Source organism: Mustela erminea, chromosome 13, assembly GCF_009829155.1.
Source record: "Mustela erminea isolate mMusErm1 chromosome 13, mMusErm1.Pri, whole genome shotgun sequence".
Lineage (NCBI taxonomy): Eukaryota > Metazoa > Chordata > Mammalia > Carnivora > Mustelidae > Mustela > Mustela erminea.
In genome coordinates this window covers 3,947,860-3,969,095 of record NC_045626.1, presented here as the reverse complement: position 1 = coordinate 3,969,095, position 21,236 = coordinate 3,947,860, and the positions used below count along the sequence as shown (strand labels likewise).

The 21,236-nt window shown below is 45.5% G+C and overlaps 1 protein-coding gene across 9 annotated transcripts in view; it reads left to right on the top strand.

The window, feature by feature from the left end:
- ZNF407 (zinc finger protein 407) overlaps positions 1 to 21,236 on the top strand; it is a 433,426-nt gene that overhangs the window by 202,576 nt on the left and 209,614 nt on the right. Inside the window, exon 5 of one of the 9 annotated variants that reach the window (XM_032309889.1) lies at positions 7,699 to 9,034. The exons of the other annotated variants lie outside the window; for them this stretch is intronic. Within the exon in view, the coding sequence (XP_032165780.1) occupies positions 7,699 to 7,774 (76 nt within the window). The 3' untranslated portion in view covers positions 7,775 to 9,034. Of the gene's footprint in view, positions 1 to 7,698; positions 9,035 to 21,236 lie in introns of those variants that run through there. 9 annotated transcript variants of the gene reach the window in all.

The following is a 21,236-nucleotide window of genomic DNA, read 5'->3' as shown; positions in this document are numbered from 1 at the left end:
ACATCCTTGCTGACACTTGATCATTCTGCCATGTTGATCTGAGGTTGTGAGGTGAGAGGGAGCCCGTTTTCATTGTAGTACCTTCTTTGGACGAGTACACCTCTTTGTTTTTCCCTCACTCTTCATTAGTTTCTTGTATGTAGAGCTTAAAAGTGCATTTGGCATTTTATTTTCATATTTTTAATGGTTGGGAAGGAGCATATTGATTTGAAGGGTTATAATTGATGTTTTTTACTTTGAATGATAGTTTGATGATTTCAGGAAATTTCCCTTTTGGAGCACCTGAATATACCTTGAAAGGGAAAGAAGAATTAAAACCATTTTCTCCTTTTGACTTTGTTAGAACTTGTTAAATGAAAATCAAATCAGTAGTTCCGTTCAAGTGTTTTAGAAGCTTTTTGCTGTTACCTTGGGTATTATCACTAACACTTTTTCAGTGTTCTTTAAGGTCTTTTAAATTCTGCCAACTTTAGGTAATGGATTTTTTCTTCTATATGCGTAATGAGGTTAGCCATTTGACAGCATCTGCTTGCTTTGGGTAAGACTTTCTTTCTTGGGGGGCTGTGCCCGTAGGAAGGAACCTGGGGGACCTGGGTGATGTGGGGACTCGCGGGCGGACTTCTCGGACCCTAGCCCTCGTGCACTCTGGCACTTTGCTCAGGAGCTGGTTTCTCACTGCAGCCGGGCGGTAGCTGCCTTCCTTCCCTCTGTGCTCTTATTTGGGCCTTGGCCACAGTCCCAAGGTCTTCAGACCGAGCTCTAGTCATGAATCTCCCACCCAGCCCTCAGCGCCTCCCCTCTGCAGGACAGGTGGGTGCGTCCAGTCAGTCCCCGAGCACTGACTTTGCTGTGGAACTTTGACCATATTCACTGTGAGCGTCCTCGGGTTACTTCTGGAGGAGACAGGAAGTCAGACTGATTGTTGGACTGAGTGAAGCGTTTTGTAATGGAATTATGCACAGGGAGGACCCCGGCATCCGTTAGCAGCCGGAAGAGCCTTCTTGGAGGATGTGCGGAAGCGCTGAGGGTCGCTGGAGTCAGTGGCCGGATGCCCGGCGGGGAGCAGTGCTGAGAGCAGCTGAGCCAGAGGCGACCACCCCAGCTGGGGGTGTGCTGGAGCTGGTGCCTGCAGACGCGGTTCTGAAAGCAGGGAACTGGAGTTGCATTCGGAGTGCTGTCTGAGGTTGTGGGAAGTTGATGTGAGAGTTCGCTCCCAGGACTGGAGACCACGCTTCCTCAGCAAAACAGAGAGGAGGAAAGGCGAGGACAAACAGAAAAGGTACAGGGAAAGCCACGCTGTGACGTAACATGAAAGGGATCGTTTTCTTACCTGAAAAGCAGTCACAGGTGGGTGGTGTGGGCCGACAGAGCTGCCCCACCGGTGCCCAGCCTGGCTCCCCTCTCTCTGCTCACCCCAGCGACACCTGTGGTCCAGTGACCTCGCCAGCCGCCAGCCATGACATCAAAGTTGCAGGCCGGGGGTGTCAGGAACAGAGGCGGTCAGGGTAGGGCCCCTCTGCAGAGCCCCTTCTCTGGAAAGAGCCTTGCAGAGGTCAGGGATGTGGTTAGCCTCTTTGGTCCAGTTTCCCTCACTTGCCTGTGCGCTGGCTCTAAAGACTGCTGGAAGGGAGCTTCGTGAGCTGCTGTCAGCAGAAGGGGAAGGCAGAATGGATGTGCGAAGAAGCTCCAAGCAGTCTCTGCCACAGGGTGCAGTAAAGGATACGAAATGGGCTAATTTGATCAGGTTTTCTTTTTCAGTGACTATCTCCTCTGGAAGCCTTATGGGTAGCGATTTTACTAGAAAGCAGGTTGATTGGAGGCATGGTTCCAAGTAAGCCAGGTGAGAGGTGATCAGGAACTTGTCCCCTGCTGGCCTCCTGGTCCCCAGGGCTGCAGGACTTACCCCGTCTGTGTGGCCTGTTTGCCGTCATTACTGCTCTGCGGGCTCTTTCCCCTCAGCATAGAAACCTTGTTCCAGTCTCCTCCCTTTCAACCCCGTGGCTCATCCAGCACTGCTCTTTTCTCTCTGACATCCTTGTTCGAGAGGACAGTGTCCTCCCGTCTGTTTCTTCACCAGTGACCAGCTGCTGGCCTCATCCGGTCACAGTGCCCCGTGGTCTGCCGAGACTAGATTTGGTCGAGTCACTGTGGGCCCCTCCCGGGGTGCGTGACGGCTTCTGGTCTACCCCCTGGATCGCCCCGGTATTGACTTCGCCCTTGGCTTCTGCTTGCTCCTCGCAGTTTCTCTTTCAACAGCCTCTCACAAGCCCGGAGCTTCTCAGAACCACGATGCACAAGGTGCACGGGTCAGTATGTATGGGAGGAGCTAGGGGACCTCTTACTTCTCTTGGCTTGAGGAGCCTCAGGTGAGCCGCTGGCAGGTCTTCCTGTGGGGGCGTGATACTTGAACTCCCAGTTTCTGGAAGGTGCTTTGCTTGGGTTTCTTTGGACAACCCTGAGACATGGGTGTGGTTTCCCTGTTGCGTACACGGAGGGAGTGGGGCTCAGAGAGAAGAAGGACCTTTCCAGGGGCCCCTGCTGCGTGGTGAAGAGGACATATTTGAACCCTCATCTTTGTGATTATGGTGTTCGAGTTCCTTCCTTTTCCGAGGTAGGTAGGGCAGGTAGATTTAATTTTAAAACGATCAAGCTCATGTTGATTTGTGTTTCTTGCTATAGGTGAGGGGGAAAAAAGCCTTGGAGAGTATCTCAATCAGGAAGATACTGCCTTTGGGTGTAAAATAGGATAGTTATTCATGTAGATTTCAAAGATGATGAAATCATCGAAGTTGTAGCAGGAAGAAAACGTCTCTGGGGAGACGATGAAGAATTTCAGATTTTGCATTTTGATGTACTTTTCACTTATGGCATTTCTTTCTGAACCTGCATCAGTGATAACATGCGACCAGACCAGAGTAGACTGTCCTTTTCTTTAACTTATGATTTGTTTTCTCTATTTATAGTTGTATAAATATATGCACACTTACTGTTATGTGTATTTATATGTACATATGTAAATGTATATACACATATTATATGTAAGGACTATGGATTTTTCCCAAAATTATCATGTGTAATATCTGAAAATTTGCCATTTTTGTTAACTAGCACTAGAAAAGGAATGATTGGGGTTGAGTGGAGAGAAAGTAAGAAAAGGTAATAAGCAGGAGGAAGAGAGTTATTCTTTTAAACTTACAGCCTGGGGAATAAAAGAGCCTCAGGCTAACATTTCACAGCTTGTGTAAACTATATTTAATTTTTATGTAATACAACACACTGTTCCAAAGCCCACCTCAGGGAGCCTCCTGTTCTGAAGTGTTACTGGGGAAATTTGCCATCCTGTGCTAAGGTAATGGCTCCCCTCGTGGCTCTCTGGGATCGTGGTGGGCACAAGCTTTCCGCATAGTTGCTGTTCCCCTCAGGGTGATTTGGGCATTTTAAAGTCCCTCGAAGCATGAGGAAGCTAGAAGTAAATTTTATTCTAGGAGTTGTATTAAGATGTCTCCAGGAGTCAGGCAGAACACTTCTGAATCGATTATGTCACAGGGGACCCAAACACGGTGCACGCTGTCACCAGGAGATGGGGCACACCTGTGCCTCCCAGGGCTGCATCCGCCTGTAAGGGCCCGTGTCAGGGGGCAGGGGGATGTTCCAGGCACCCGTGTAAGGGCCGAGCACACAGTTACAAATAAGAAAGACCAGGTTCCTGTTCTTGAGAGAACCTACATTCCAGTGCTGTAGAAATAGCCTAGAAACCAGTAAGAACAATAAATGAGACCATGTTCCTTCAACCCACAGGGTAAGGAATGAGCTGGGTATGGAGGGTGGTACTGCTCTGACTAGGGTGACGAGGACAGCCCCAGCACTGGGGCCGGCGACTGTGGGCCGTGTAGCAGGAGGAACGCACACACATGCCCTGACCAGGATGAGCTGGGTAGAGTCCCCAGAGCAGAGCGAGACTGGTTCGGCTCGCATGTCATCGGTAGGGGTGAGGTTGGTGGGAGAGGTCCTCCCGAGAAGTCTCTGGTCCGCTTCCTGTAGAGCCTGTGGGTGCCGGGAAGGGCTGTGTGCTGTATCTTGAGGTTAACAGAAAGGCCCTGGAGAGGTTCAAGATCTCCTGTGTCCTTGAAAAGTCACTCAGGCCGATCCAGGGGTTAGGCAAGGAGCGGGTTATCACCATTGTGGCTGGAGATGCAGGTGACTTGTGCAGGATGGTGGCGGTGAGGACAGGGTAATGGGGTGGATTGTGGGGCCTGGTGATAAACCAAAGGGTGGTTTGCTAGACTACGTAGTGAGGGCATGAGGAAAGCGGATGAAGGCATGATGTGTAGGTTTGTGCTGTGAGCGGTTCGTGGACGGTGGTTCCTTCTGCTGAAGTGGCAAGTCTTGGGTGAGAGAGCATCTGAGGAGTGTGGGGCGGGTGGTGGATTCCTTTATGAACACTTAATACCAAGATAGCTTTCAGACATTCAAGTGGACGCCACAAATGGTAGGTTAGCTGCACGTATTCATCCTGAGTTTATGTGGTTGAGAATCTTTAATTTCTCATGATTCCTAAAAATAATCTTTCCTAAGAATTGTACCCTGAGGTTTTTCTTTTTTTAAATCTAATTTTTTTAAACTTTAGAATATTTACCTTTTTTCTTTTGTTCAGTAGCAGTGCAGTAGAATCCATGATTAACCCTGGGAGTGCTGATGAGTCCCTTTAAGGCAGCTTGCTAATTTAGATCACTGTCCCCGCCAGTATGGATAAAATTGTCTCAGCTGGTTTAGAAACGCTTCTCCAGTTGTGTTTGGTTTCTGTTTCTGTGGGCCCTTGTCACAGGTATGACCCAATTTCTTTATTTCTTCGTTACCTTTGCCTGGAAAAATAGAATGATTTGGGCACGAAGAAATCTCTTGCACTCTTTCCCCTTCCTTGCCCTCTCTCATCTCCTCACGCCGCCTCTCCTTTCTCTCTTTTCTTCTGTTTCTTTTTTTAAGTACAGAAAAGGCTGAATTGGCCCTTCTGTTGACTGTCTTAGCCTGGAAGGGCTTCTTCTTAGAGTAGTTGTCAGCCCTGGTCCATTTTCAGAGCATCTGTGTGGGACTCCGTCCAGCTCAGAGTCTTTTTCCTGAGCTGGAAAGAGCTCCCAGAATGAACCCTGATTGTCCAGAACTCACCTTTGCCGCTCTGTATCCTTTGCAGGCATCCGGCCCTGTAATCGTGCTGGGACTGACACACCTGCCACTCCTCCTTCAGCTCACTGTTGAGAAGGCGGTGGAGTTCAGGACACTTTGCTTCCAGTGTCGGCTGTCGTGGCAGGAGGCACGGTGGGATGAACTGGCCCCCGCCTCTGTGGGTGTAGACGTGACCCCTGGTGCTGCTGCGATGATGTGGCAGGTGCCGCTGTCCAGGCAGCGGGGAAAGTGGACTGCAGGCGTGAGGACACTTAGAGCAGAAAGGGAGCGCGTGGCAAGATAGATGTTTCTGGAAGCTTAATGGGACCCAGTATAATGGAAGAATTCTTTTAAGATGTTTGAAATGAGGCGAAGGGAAGAGTTGTTAAAAACTGGAGGAGACACATGTTTAGTCGTGGGCATTTACTTGGAGGCCTTGTGTGTACAAGTTTAAGGGACCGACGGCCTCTCGATCCTCAGAATCTCCCGCGGCAGCTCGTGGGCGGCCGAGCGGCTGCCCTCCGCGTGCCGGCCTGAGGCCTCCCTCAGCTCCCGCGTCTGTCTGTGGGCGCCGCGGCCGCACCCTGCCCCGTCGGCGGAGTCTCCGTGTCCCCGCCGTGTCCTCTCGGGCAGCGTCGGGGCGCGTCGCTGGAGCCCCCGGGTGAGCCCCGGCCGGCCCGCTCTGCCGGCTGCTGCTAGCTCCGGCCGGCCCGGCCCCGGCGGCCACAGCCCGCGCTCCGTCCCCGGCCGCCGTGCGCGCGGCTCTGCGCGGGGGGCAGGACGGCAGCGGCGCCCAGAGCCGTGTCCTGTCTCCAGAGGACCGGGGCCGGCCTGCCCGCCTCGGGCGCGGGTCCTCGCGTGGGACGACGGTCCCCGCAGCGCGCAGCGGAGGCGCGGGTTGAAGAGGGCCTCGGGCCGCGGCTCGTCCTCGGCCGCCCCGACTGCCGCGGCCCTGCCCCGGCGTCCCGTTCCCCGGCGGTCGTCCCCCGGCGGTCGTCCCCCGGGAGAGCCTTCTCGGAAGCTGCCTCGGCCCACCCCTCGTGAGTGCTCGCGGCCCCGTGTCCGGGGACAAGGACTGTCCGCCCTTGACCTAGAACCCGGCCGGGCTCTGCTGCCTCGCGGCCGCAGTCGGCGGGTCCAAGCGGCGGGACCGGCTCTGCACCATCGACCGGACCTTGCTCGGACGCCGAGTCCTGCGCCGCGCTCCGCCGTCCCTCGTCCCCGTCCTCGTCCCTCGTCCCCGTCCCCGTCCTCGTCCCCGTCCCCGTCCTCGTCCCCGTCCCCGTCCCTCCTCCCCGTCCTCGTCCCCGTCCTCGTCCCTCGTCCCCGTCCCTCGTCCCCGTCCCCGTCCCCGTCCCCGTCCCTCGTCCCCGTCCCCGTCCCCGTCCCTCGTCCCCGTCCTCGTCCCTCGTCCCTCGTCCCCGTCCCTCGTCCCCGTCCCTCGTCCCTCGTCCCTCGTCCCTCGTCCCCGTCCTCGTCCCCGTCCTCGTCCCCGTCCTCGTCCCTCGTCCCCGTCCCCGTCCCTCGTCCTCGTCCCCGTCCCCGTCCCTCGTCCCCGTCCCCGTCCCCGTCCCCGTCCCTCGTCCCCGTCCCCATCCCCGTCCCCGTCCCCGTCCTCGTCCCCGTCCTCGTCCCTCGTCCCCGTCCCCTCGTCCCCGTCCCCGTCCTCGTCCCTCGTCCCCGTCCCTCGTCCCCGTCCCCGTCCCTCGTCCTCGTCCCCGTCCTCGTCCTCGTCCCTCGTCCCTCGTCCCTCGTCCCTCGTCCCCGTCCCCGTCCCCGTCCCCGTCCCCGTCCCTCGTCCCCGTCCCTCGTCCCCGTCCCTCGTCCCTCGTCCCCGTCCCCGTCCCCGTCCCCGTCCCCGTCCCTCGTCCCCGTCCCCCGTCCCCCGTCCCCCGTCCCCCGTCCCCGTCCCCGTCCCTCGTCCCCGTCCCCGTCCCTCGTCCCCGTCCCCGTCCCCGTCCCCCGTCCCCGTCCCCGTCCCCGTCCCCCGTCCCCGTCCCCGTCCCCCGTCCCCCGTCCCCGTCCCTCGTCCTCGTCCTCGTCCCCGTCCCCCATCCCCGTCCCCGTCCCTCGTCCCCCGTCCCCCGTCCCCGTCCCCGTCCCCGTCCCCCGTCCCCGTCCCCCGTCCCCCGTCCCCGTCCCCCGTCCCCCGTCCCTCGTCCCCGTCCCCGTGCGCTCGCGGCAGCCGACGCCTCATCACGGGAGCCGCACTCCTTCTGCGGCGGTGGCTTCTGTCTGTGCCCGGCGTGCCTGTCTCGTGAACAGACGGGTCACGCTCAGCTGACCCCTCGCAGCGTCTGGTCACTGGCCGCGACCCTCAGCGCTGCGGGACAGTCCCCTGGCTGTGGCGTTTGGACGGGCGTCCTCATGCGTCTGACGCGGCGCGCTCCCCTCTCTCGGGTCGGAGCCGGTGACGTGGCCAGCTGGTCCCCTCACGCCACGGCCGTGGCCTTTCCCTCGCCCCCTGGCCCCCCCCCCCCGTTATAAAACTCGTGACCCTTCGCAGTGGTGTGACCAGAATGTGCTCCTGCCCTCCAGGCCAGAGTCACCGGAGGTGACCGCTAAAAGTGACAGTCTTCCTCCCTTCCCTGCCTGCCATCAAGGGAACATCTAGATAATACCTACTTCTAGCAAGTTCTGCAAGGGTTCTTCAGCAGCGTCGAGTTTGGGAACGGCTTTCCGGCTCTGGTGTCCTGTGACCTGACATCTCGTGCTACTGTTTGGCCTTGAAAGGCTGTGAGGGTTCGCAGCTCACCGCTTAGCCTGCAGGACCTCCTGCTTGGTGACCACCTCTCTCGGAGCGGGTGGGTCCTGCTCTGAGCACACCAGAGGACACCTGGCCAGGTGTGCACGTGGGATATTGGCCGGAGTCCCTACCATGTAATCTCTACCTTAACCCAGTGACTGCAGCATGCTTCTTTCTCCGTGGCTGTCTTTTTAGGACTGCCTCGGCTACCGCTCCTCCTGTACCCACAGGGGGATGGGTCTCTAACATCTTCCCTGATGATAGCAGCTGGACGTAGAGTGTGCTACTCTGGAAGATTCTCTGAAAGCAGATTGAGAGCATCCCTTCTAGAGAGGTTCTTTTCCAGAGCATAGTAGTTGAACAGCAGTCAATAAAAGGTCCCTGTGCCCACGTATCCTTAACATGTCATCAGAGGCTAAAACCTGCGGCTATGTCCCTGTGGTGGATTTTCACACGTGCACACCTGGCCAGTTGTCAGTACATGGACGGTTGCAGAGATTTTACTTTTCAATTAGTTCTATCCTCATGTAAAATAAGCGCTCTAGTACAGTCGCCCTTTAAACAGAATAGGTTTGAACTGCACAGGCCCATTTATATGGGTTTTTTATACTGCAGTGCTGTAAATGTCTTTTCTTGTCCTTATGATTTTCCTCATAACATGTTCTTCCCTCTCCCTTAGTTTATTGTAGGAATGCAGGATACAAAACATGGACAAAATGTGTGTTAAATCAGCGGGGCTTCTGGTGAACAGTAGTTAAGTTCTTTGGGGCTGGAAGTTATGTGCAGACTCCGCTGTGTGTGAGAGGAGCAGCTTGGTGCCCCAAACCCTCATGGTGTTCAGGGTAAATGGTATTCCCTTTTTCGGCTTTACTAGCTTTCGGGAGTATCAATAACATGGTCATGTTATGAACCTCCTCGTATATTTCATCCGAAAGAATGGAGATGTAGAGAGAGTTACAGATGACTTAGAGATGGACTGTTCAGGACGGTTTGGATTGTGAACACCCACTCATGCCTGCTGCTGCACGTACCATACCGGTATCCTGCATCTCGTACATTGTTGTCACATTCAAGCTATTTACGTTCGGTATCAGTCACTTTGAATACATCAAAAATTGTTCTTTGTCGGAAGGCTAAAAATAATGTAAACTTTTATTTTTAGAAGTTCATTATTTTTATCATTAAAAATAATAAAATATTTTTTAAAATAAAAATATAAAAAATATTTATATTTAAAAATAATAAAAATCTTTTATTAAAGTTTTTGAATATTTTTGTTAAAGAGGGTGTACTGATTTATTGTTTGCTTTTTAATTTTCTTCGTGTAACTTTAAAAATTGTTTCTTAAGGAAGCATTTTTTTTTTAAGAGTGGTTCAGCATACAGAAAGCACAAAAAAATGCAAAATACAAAAATAAAAAAATGTTATGTGAAGCGAACCAAGTGTCCTCTTCTAGTTCTGTCATGAAGCTGTTAATTCTACACTTGGGAACGTGTCTAGATTTAAAGGCTCAGGTGCACTTTACTAAGCTATGTATTATTAAAAGCCCTGTTTGTGCTAGTGTGGAGGGAGTTTTAGAAGGCAGAACATACCTTACCGTTTTATTGAATTACGTTAGATTTATATTTTCAAACATATTTGTTGTCAAAATCAGACATAAAGCCATCTCCTCACACATGCTTTTTTTGCACTAAATAATTAACCAGACCCTTTGCCCCTTCTTTGACTGTATGAGATCCTGAGTAAACTTAAGAGTAACATTGCAAGGAAAGACTCTGCTTTACCTGGAACTTTGCCTTAGTATGTCATGGTCACTTAAAACTGCATCGTGCCATTTGTAGAGACTTGACAGTCTCGAAGGCTCTGCTCAGTTCAGTCTTGTGTACTGTGGTTCTGAGATTTTTACTCTCTTTGTATTTTTGTCATCATTCTTCAGATCCTTGTTTGACCTTATAGAATTTTGAAATTTTATTCAAGGCTTTCTTTTTAAAAGGCTTTCAACAGCATCTGTCTCAGCATGATCGTGGTATCCACCTACACGTCTGGTATCTTACAGGCGTCTTGGTTTATTCTGGCCTTGATATTTGCTTCCTTTCCCCACGGAGTAGCTCCGTAGGGAGGGACAGCGAGGTCTGGGAGCTCCCTGGACCACTGCTGTAGAGTTCGCTGTTTCTTGGGGGAGTTCCTGTCTCCTTTTGCTGTCCGTGCTTTTTTTTCACGGCTGCTGGTCATCGATACCCTGTACTTTTTCTCCAGGTGATCACTCTTATTGACAGCTCTCTTTGTAATTGTTGGATTTCTAACCCCGTTCTCCCTAAACTCTCAAACAGATGCAGGCCTGCTTCTGCACTCTCTTTCCAGGTGCTCCTTAAAAACACACGCTCCCTTTCCATGCTGCTTTCCATCTGCCATCCCAAGAATGTTATTTTGTTTAAGATAGGAGCCTGGGTGGCCCTATTAAAAAGTGCCACTTTACATCTCAGGCCGTGATTCTGCAGTTGTAGTCTGTGACCTGAGTGCCTTGTGAAGCTCACATTCTGTTGGAATCTGTTGAGGTTCCCCAGCTGCCCCTGGGCTTGTCTCTGTGTGGGAAGCTTCAAGGAGCTTTGCTGCTTACAGGACATTTGCTTTCATGCCACTGTGGCGGTTTTTCTTTGTTTCATTGTCTGTCTGTCTGTCTTTCTTTTTTTCTTTTTTTTAAATGTTTGCATTCTAACCTAAATAACAATGTTGACAGTTCTTTCCTGGAAGTAATTTATAGCTTAATTGTTTTCACATTCATGACCAGCTACTCAAAAGTGGAGCATTTTTTTAAATTGATGTGCTTTGTTTTATCTAATTAAAGGTTGCTTTACATTACTTTGCTCTAGTTATTTTAACTCAAAATAATTGGTGGGGAGCACTACTGTAGATAGTAAGCAGTGAGTAGATAGGATAGTTTTTTCTGCAATCCTTTATAGATATGGGCATTTCTTGCTCTGGGAGTCAGTAGGCACATGTTGGGTTATTTGTTTGATTTAAACTAGGTTTTTTGTTTCCAATACTTTGATTTTAAAATATGTATCTTTTCTTAGATGCTTTTATTTGCAATTTCCATGACTTCATGTCAGCAGTAATCTTTCCGTTTTTCCCCACTCTTGGTTATCTGGGAGTTACTAATTATTTGTAGGTGGTTCATAAGTTCTGTGTTTCTGTTTCTGATGTCATTAGTTTCACTGTACTATTTTCTCTAACAATGGACTTGGAGGAGAAAATAAGTAAAGCTTACTTTTTTTTTTTTTTTTAAAGCAGCTGTTTTTAATGCTTAGGGAAGCATATTAAAACTAATGAAAATAACCAGGGCAGTTTATCATGGATTTGGTATACTTGTCTTCTTCTGGATCATGCTGATAAATGTGATTCAGGGTTCTTGTAGAATGGGCTGTGTTAATACATGTGCATGATCATTCCATCCAGGCACCTCTGTATTGGCAGGGAAAACAGCCACCATCGCCCATTCAAGATTGCTAGAATAGTTACCATTGGAACACTTGTTACCATTGAATACACTAATTCATCCGGGCTCTCCCTGAGAAGCAGAGCTAACAGCATAGCTGCACGGTTGACCTTTAGACAGTACAGGGTTAAGACCACCAGCCCCTCGCGTGGTTGAAAATCCACGTATGACTCTTGACTCCCCCAGGACTTAACTGTTAGTAACCTACTATTGACCCGAAGCCTTAATGCTAACTCCTCACATTTAAATAGTTGATTAACACATATTTCATGTATTTTATGCATCATAGACTGTGTTCCCACAATAAAATAAGCTAAAGACGAGAAATGTTTTTAAGACAATCATAAGGAAGAGAAAGTATGTTTGCAGTACTATACTGTATTTATAGAGATCGAGAGATCCAGGTTGCAGGGCACCCATGCACCTCAGACCCATGTTGTTTAAGGGTCCACTACAGTAATGTCCCTTACTTTAAGTCGGCTGGTTTTAGATGTTATCAGTTCTACGAAATATTTTCACAAAGACACACAGATTAGTGTTTGATTGAATGACTGGGGACTAGAACCTTGCCAATTTGGTGCAGAGAACTGACTTACCTGTAGGAAAATATATTTCCAGTGATTAGGTGGTGTAGATAGGTATCCCTACTATAAATATCTAAAAACTCTGTATGTGTTTATGAATGTGTATCGAAAGACATTTTTGTGAAGCCTTTATCAGGAAAGCGTGGGAATTAGTAATAAATCGGGCAGTCAGAAAGATGCAGGAGATAATGGTGTTGGTCATGGCAGTGGCATGTCCTCATGGAGGCCACGAATAACATGGGAGACAGAAAACACTATAGACTGTATAAATGAGGAAACAAGCCAAGAGTGTGTTTTTGGACAAAGTTGAATCTTACGAAAATTGACCAATTTTGTGTGGATGTTTACTGTTCAGTCGGAGACCGCCCACCTGCGCATACTCCAGCATGCAGGGATCTGAGATTTCCGACCAGTGTTCTTATTGTAGAGCTGCAGAGCGGGGAGTTGAAAATCTAAGACTTTGGGAAGACTCTTCTTCTGTGTACTTCTTCACATGGCTTTTAGGACACTATACTTTCTTGTCCCTTACGTGTCCTGGTCTGGTCTGTTTTGTGGCTTCTGTTCATTCTCTCCAGATCCTAAATGTTAAAGGGTGGGTGCAGGCCTTGGTCCTTGCTTCATCTGTGTCTGTATCATTGCCCTGGAGATCTCTTCCAGTGGCGGCTGACATTAGCGTTTGTGGGCCAGCAAGTCAAGTTTGTTTCTTCACCCAGATCGAGCTCCCGAACTGGACACTGGGATCTCCATCTGTGATGTTGTCTTTTCACTTCTGGGTCTAATAGATGTCTCCAATTTAACTTACAGAAACAGAGTGATTCCTCTCTGTTTTGAGCCCCCTCCCCCAAGTGCTCCACTGTCAGCTTCTTTATCCTGGTAGGTGAAGACTCTGCCCTTCGCGCATGTGAGCCATCCACTTTGGAGTCAACTTGGACCGCGCCCTCTCTCACATCCCACATCTTGTCCGTGAGATTCACAATATATTCAGAGAGTGATCCCTTCTCGTCACTTCCTTTCCAAGATCATGGCTCAGAATACCATCCCCTCATGTCTGATTACTCTAGCATCTTCCTAACTAATTCCTTCTTCCCTCCTGAGTCTGTTCTCAGCTTGCAAACACATCGATGCGGAAAGTCGGGATCATCATTCTCTCGCACGGCACCCTGCCCTGCCTCATTTCTTTCAGAGCCAGAGCAGGTGGTCAGACTTCTGACCTTCCTGACCTTCCTGCCACCCTGTCTCCCTTGCACTCTGCTCCAGGGGACTGGTCTCCTTGCCGGACATACCTCACCCCTGTGCCTCTGTGCCGTCTCGATCATTCTTGCCGCATTTCTGGAGTCGTAATGGGCTGGAGCCCGCTCAGACATGGCAAGCTGATGTGAAAGTCCAAGGAGTGTGTGAACTGGTTGGCGTCATTTTGGTAGCTTGAAATAATAATTATGTAACAGTATAATTTATGTATTTGTGTTTCCTGTTTACTGTGTCCACCCTAGTGCCTGTAACAGTACCTGAGGCGTGGAAAGCCCTCAGTGAATAAATGAATTTAAAGGTCAGGGCTAATGATGTTAATTTTAGAATCATTTCAAGGCTCTTATACTAGATACTGAAAAAGAAGGGAAGGTTTTTTCCTAAAGCGACATTGATGTATTTGGGTCAAGTGCATAGATTTTTGGGAACTTTAGTGATGAAAGTCACTGAAAAAGAGGGACAGGCAGTCTTCTAGGTCACCTTTAGATTCAGGTATCTGACATGTCCCTTAAAAATAACAGGTTCTGAGAAGCTGAGTCCTTCAGACTGTCACACGATTAAGTTTGCACCCTTTTGCTAGGGTTACAGTCCTACAATTGTAAACGTTGTTTTTCTGATCATGAAAATGTACTTTTTGGATTAAAGTTCTTTATTATAGATCTTAGGAAAAAATTCATAATGTTTATTCTTCATAACCTAATGTTTTAGGAATTAGATTTCTTTAATCTTTGTGTTTTCATAAAGACATTACGGCATTATTATTTTTTGAGAAAGTTGGTTAAGATTTTTCTTCTTTATATTATGTACTAAATTGTCAGCTCTTTGAGATCTTAGATTATTTTATTCATTGTTGAATTGCCTATACCACCTAGCAACTGTTTTAGAAATGACAGGTGTCTAATGAAAGTATCTTGACGACTCTAATTCAGTAACCAATTTCATTTTCTCTGTATTGGCCCATAAATTTATAGCCTCTTTGAAACTCCATTATAACATTGTTACATGTGCTATTTCATATTTGAAATACATTATTTCATATTTGCTTATGTAAAAAAAAGTACTGCATCCAAGATTTTAAAATTCTCGTTTACTAATGCCTTTAAATCTTCCTCATGATGATCTACAACATTTCATGCGGTGTTGACACTGTTCGGATTGGCCATTCCGGCAGTCTCCCTCTTCACTGTGCTGTTCCTGTTTCGGTCACTCGGCTGTCTTTTGAAAAGCAGTGACCATTTTTAGACCCCTGAAGATTTCCCTAGTAATTTTTTTTTTTAGTGTGATTTATTTCCATTTACTTTGACTTGTTGAATGTGTTAGTTAAACAAATGTTTGCTTACTTTACATAAATTATTCTTTTTATTCTTTACTTGTGCAATCTCATAAGAAGTCTTCATGAGTCCTTGGATAAGAAAATGCTTCTCCCATCTGTCTGTGAAACTGAGCGGTAGTGGGTGATGCTTAAAAAAGTAACCTGTTGATGAATGACTGTATCAGGCATGTGCGTGTTACAATATTTTTGTTTTTCTAGTAATTTAATTACCACTTTTTGAGCACTTGCTGCTTCGTCTTCATTAGAAACTGACCCTCCATTGAAGTAAGCCAAAGAGCCCAATAAACAAAAATAAATAAATATTAATTCCAAACTCTGTGTCTTTTGATCAACCTTAATTTATCAGATCAAAACTACTTGAGGTTAAAAATTAATTTTTGATAGAGATATCTGATAACAAAATTAATGAAAGTACACCATACCCATCCATCTTCACTTTTTTATTTGTTTAAAAGTAATAATTAGAGGTGTTTTACAGACTACAGCAGCCCAGTGAAGGAATTTTTTTGTCCACACTCTTCATATGCACTTAACTACAAAATATTATTTTATTTGATACTGTGGTTTACTCACAGTCTTTGTATCTACAATGGAGGGAATGAGATTATGCTCAAGGAATCCCAAAATCTTGCTTCGATCTTTTTTTTTTTCCTTTTTCCATTGCCTGGATCTGTGCTAGAACAGTTTAATAAGTATTAAATTTATGAATGAATGTACGGACTTCACCTTATAGGGTAACAGCAGCTCCTTGAAGGGATAAGCTTTGTTTTTCCATTTGAGTTTATTTATAATACCTCAAATAGTAAATGTAACATCGCCTCAATAATTGCCTGACAAAAATGCTAATTTTATCTTCTGTTCAATATACCGTTTAGCTTAAATATTAAATACAGTTCAGGAAAAGATTTGTAAGGTATTAAATATACAGAGAGAGGTATCAGATTTCCGGAAGATGAACTTAAAACGGTTGCAGTCTTAATTAACCTCTCAACTCAAGTCCTGATCTAGAGAGCTTTTGTGATCTGACCTCCTTACCTCTTCCTCTTCCCTTTTAGTACTGTCTTTGTCCTCTCGCTGTTGGCTACGGCCGGTCGTGCTAAATTTCTTCCATCTCCCTGACTGTGCCTTGCTTTCGCATAGCTTCTTGCCTGCCTCCGTTCTGCTCATCTTCCAGCCGTGCTTCTCAGCCTTCCCTGAGTTTCCACCGACGGAGGAAGTGCCCCTCCAGGTGCCGAGTTCTCCTGAGGACCAGGTGCGCCCGTGTCCGAGTGTCACCCTCTGCCGGGGGAGGCAGTGTCCCTCCGGACCCCAGGTTCCTAAAGGCACAGCTGATTGCTTGCTCTCCTTCCTCCACGAGCACGTGCTCATTAACACACAGAGTGCTTATGAGGAGTGACGCAACTCATCTGGATGATGTGTTGTTTATCTCTATGTGTATCTTAGAACAGCTTTTGGAATGCTATGTTACCTTACGGCTTAGAGTCAGCATACGCTTCAAAAAGACATATGTATGTTACACATATGTGAGATAGTGCTAGTATCTTTTATAAGAAACACTGAAAACAGTATCTAACAGTTTTTCAAAATTTTTCAATTTTTTAAAACGTAAGTGTTTAAAATGACAGAGTCCTATGTTTAGAATTGTCACAATGGGAATGTATGAGGAAAAAAAAAAATAAGGAGATGGCTTTTTAAGGTGCTCATTTGTAAGGAATCTGAAAGGGCCCAGAAAGTGCCCCAGAGGCAGTTTTGAAAGTTAGCCAGTGAAAGATACACAGAGTTAAACCAGCCCTTGATGGTCTGCCCTAAATAAATCGGGGGGCGAGCCGATGGGGAAGAGGCTGAGGGCACATAGTCACGCAACTCATGATTGAAAGGCGAGGTCCGAAAGTGAAATACCAGAAAGAAGAAAAGCCAAGTGATGCTGATTGATGATTCTGGAGGAAAGCATGTGGCTCGGGCCATCTGTGACCCATATAAAGAGAACAGGACGCTCTGCTGCCTTCAGGGGGCCAGGCTCGGAAGGCAACAAGAAGGGCAGAAGAGATCCCCGCAAGAGTGGAGAGTTTTTGCTTAATTTTAGTCAACCTGAACTCTCCTCCTTGTGACTTCAGAATCTCTAATAATTGAAAAAAATCGAAGAGCTGTGAAATGACAGTGGTGCTCAGTTCCACTTGTCGGGTGTGTGCTGTTGCACACGTGTGTGCAACCAACCAACTCGTTTTTTGCCAGACCAGCTACTAAGAGGGTCTTTTCTCAAAACTAGGAAGGAGGAGAGAGCCAGAACTAGTTTCTGCAGCTTCTTAATTTGGAAACACATTATAAAAATCGCAATTTTCTTTACATGATAAGGGAGTAGCTTCCTTTCTGTGTTCATTCTAATAAGGATTAGTGATCGACCAAGTCCTATGAAATAAAGAATGCTTTGTGTTCTCATTTAATTCCTTTCATTTCATAATTGTTTCCTTTGGTTTAGAAAGAAAATAAGAAAATTCGAGCTCATAAGTTTACTGCATTTCTAAGTCATTTCAACAACAAAAGGACATTGTGTTATTATAACTAGAAATTTATGTGACTCCTAAAGTATTTGAAGAAAATTCAGAAATATACATAAAATTCAGAAATATACAATTCAGAAATATACATATAAAATTCAGAAAATTCAGAAATATACAAATATACATTGAAGAAAATTCAGAAATTTATGTGAATTCTAAAGTATTTGAAGAAAATTCAGAAATATACATTGTATACAATATACAAGTTCTACAAGAAAATGATTGAATTTAAACAAAACAACCTGAGTTAATTCTTGCAGAAGGTGTTATCTTGAATTAAGAACCTTATACAAGTATTTTTTTAAAAAAAAGTAGTACCAGATTATAAGCAAATCCATTTGTAAATGAAGGGAGAGGTAAAATTAATGAAATTAACTTAAAGTAGTTGTACTACCAAGCTGATTTTTAAGTTATTAAAACAGGAGAACAAGCCCATGTACTTGGAAATGAGGTCCCAGACAGGAGGGATTAGTAAATGTACATGCTTAAAACCGAAATAAAAAAAATTCCTTGAAAATTTGAGTAAATACATATCCACGTGGCTGTCATATGTAATTTATGGTGTTTAGGAAGTTATCTAAATTTCATAAATCCTTAGAACTTATTTTTGAGAGATGCTAGTGAATCAGGAGTAAAAATGAATCTCAGAAAAGGCTGTTGCCATCTTACAAGTTTGGGGAAAAGGTAAGAATTTGTACAAAGAATCTTGGTCTTTAATAATTTCATATATAAGGGCGCCTGGGTGGCTCAGTGGGTTAAGCCGCTGCCTTCGGCTCAGGTCATGATCTCAGGGTCCTGGGATCGAGTCCCACATCGGGCTCTCTGCTCAGCAGGGGGCCTGCCTCCCTTCCTCTCTATCTGCCTGCCTCTGTCTACTTGTGTTCTCTGTCTGTCAAATAAATAAATAAAATCTTTTTAAAAAAAATTTCATATATAGTAATAACCAACACCATAAAGTGGTACCAGTTTTGATGAAATGCTGGTAGGCGTGGCAGTAATAAATCCTTTTTTACAAAGTCTGAGCCAGTGTGTAGTACTTAAGGCCTTTCCACAAGGCATCAAAATTTTCTTTTAAATATTGAATACCTCTAGAAAATGTGAAAATTTTGTCTTCAGAAGTGGTTTACATGAAGTTTTCCTGTGTGTAGCTAACTGTTGGACTTTTCTCACAATGATCCTCTGAGGTTGCTTTTTCAGGAGGTATCTTGGTTTCGTGGACTGAAAAACTGATTATTTTCTTTTGTAATTGAAGTCAAATTACATTTATACTGAATTTTCTGTATTCTTTCTTAGGAAAAAATAAGCAAAATAACCCAAACCAAAAAAACGATGATTTAGCCCACAGTCCTTTAGCATAACCCTTGAGGAACAAGAATTTGAAGGAGATTTGTATACATACACATGTGTGCAAAATGCACGTACAGACATGTATATGTGCACACATGTGTGTGCACAGACCGTATGTACACATATTTGCATGTGTACAAAGCCACACATGCACAAATGTACACACATGCAAATGTGTATGCGTGCTTGTGTACACACAAGTATTCACAAACACATACACGCATGCACAGATGCGTATATACCTGTGCATGCGTGTGCGTATGCATCCATGCATGCATGGCGAGATCTAACAGAAATCAAAATTCTGGCATTGTCTGTGGTTTAGGTCACACCTTTTTTCTGCTGTCAGCCTCTATGTGTTTTTCTTTTCAGGCTTTAGCTGAAAAAGTCTTGGCCTCATATCTTTTACTCTTAAGACGTTTTCCCACTTCGAAACTGTAATCCTTGACTTCTTAATTTCAGTTCATAAACCCTAAGCTTACAACTCCCGACTCTCCAGGTTTCCCTTTCACCAAGAATGGAAGATCCTTTTTTTTTTTTTTTTTCTCTTTAAACTAAAGACTTAAAAAAAAAAAAAATCCTTCTTTCTGTCTTGACAAACATGAGGAAGAAACTGCCAACAGAAATTCAGGTGGAGACAACTCCTCCCGTGGCCTCCCCTTGTACTTTTAACAGAGCTTTGTCATATGGTTAATGAAGGAGAAAGTTGACAACATGCATTGTATATGTCTGCTGTCAGCAAATTGCATTGTGTGACCATATTTTTTTTTCTAGTCATTGAAAGGATTCTCCCAGTGTGATACCTCTTAATTTAAGGAAAAAAAAAAAAAGGTTTTTTTTCTACTTTAAAATAATCATCTTTATTTTACGACATTTATAAAATGCAGTAAGAGATAAGGAAACCATCCTGCATCTCAGACCCTTTTTTATCCTTTTCTTATAGTGGCAGTCTTTTTAAACATGTTGTACTTCTTTTTCTCCCTTACTTAAGGGTTTTTTGTATGTGTGCACTTGACTTCTTTTTTAGCTAGACTTTTGAGGGAGAAACTCTTCAATGTAGAGGTGCTGTATCTTTCTTTAGTCAATAAATTCATTTGTTTCTAGAAATAAACATTTACTTCAATATATACACTAGAGTATAACAATCCTGAACTCATATGGGATTTTTCACAAACAAAAATTGTTTTCTAAAGTTACCTGTTTTATTGAAACAGGTCTGAAGACCAGGAAGAAAGCTTAATAGTGCTTTGAATTGCAAAATATTAAGGACTGACCAGTGGGTTATCATGGTACATAATGACTTTCTCACATACAAAGGAGGTTTATTAATTAATTATTATTTATTAATTATTTGAAGTAAAAACAAGACAAATGCAGGTGATGCTTAATTAGAAAATTTTGAAATTCTTTGATGAACATTAAAACCACAAAACCGGGCGCCTGGGTGGCTCAGTGGGTTAAGCCGCTGCCTTCGGCTCGGGTCATGATCTCAGGGTCCTGGGATCGAGTCCCGCATCGGGTTCTCTGCTCCGCGGGGAGCCTGCTTCCTCCTCTCTCTCTCTCTGCCTGCCTCTCTGCCTACTTGTGATCTCTCTGTGTCAAATGAATAAATAAAATCTTTAAAAAAAAAATAAATAAAACCACAAAACCTTAGAAAGTTTTAGAAGAAGTTACAAAAAATAAGCCTGAGCTGCAAAAAAGAAAAGTCATGTGTCTCGCTTCTAGGTTCGTTGTGGCCGAAGAGAGTTTGGAAAAGACAACAGGATGCCACTCTTATTTTGTAAGGAAGTGTCATTCGTGACCATCATTTGTAAACGGGTTTTAAATTGGTTTTGGTGGCAACAGTATTTGCCACTTCCTCTGGTCTAAGTGGATTAGGACACTTCTCATTTCTGTGACCACTACTCGATATTTGCAGTGCTGTTGGTTGGTTTTGGTAATGTGAACTTTGTGGATAAAACGGGGAAGTTTCTTTCTCTGGCATAGAATGGAAAACAAGGAGCCCATAGGAGGCTTTGTTCAGATGGTGTCTGTGTGCACATGCATGAGGTAGTTTTGTAACAGGAAATACCGAGCGCTCAGTTTCATCAAAAGTAGCTCAAATTCTACTGCTGAATATGTGTTGTCAATGAACATTGTATTCTCCGCTTTGGGTTTTGTAGAAGCTAGAAAATTGGAAAGTGTAACAAAGTAAAGAACTACAAATTCATTAAATATAGCTGACCCCTCAACAGTGTGAGTTTTAGGGGCACTGACACACCCACCCCAGTACAATTGAAAAGCCAGCCATGTTTAATTTTGACTCCCTCGAAACTTAACTATGAGTTGTAGCCCACCGTTGACTGGAACCTTATCGGTGATATGAACAGTTGGTTAATACATATTCTATGTGTTAACATGTATTATATACTGTATCTTACAATAAAGGGAGCCAGAGAAAAGAAAATGTTATTAAGAAAATCACAAGGAAGAGGGGCACCTGGGTCGCTCAGTGCGTTAAGTATTCAGCGCTTCGTTTTGGCTTTCGGTCATGATCTAATTGGGCTCCTTGCTCAGTGAAGAGTCTTCTTAGGATTTCTCTTCCTCTCCATCTCTCAAATAGATAAATCCTTTTTTTTTTTTTTAAAGGAAAATCATAAGAGAAAAGACATTTATGGTTCTCTGCTATATTTATAAAAAAGTAGACCCATGGAGTTCAAACACATGTTGTTCAAGGGGAACTGTACTTTATATTTTTATGCTATATATCTCCAACTCATTGAGCGGT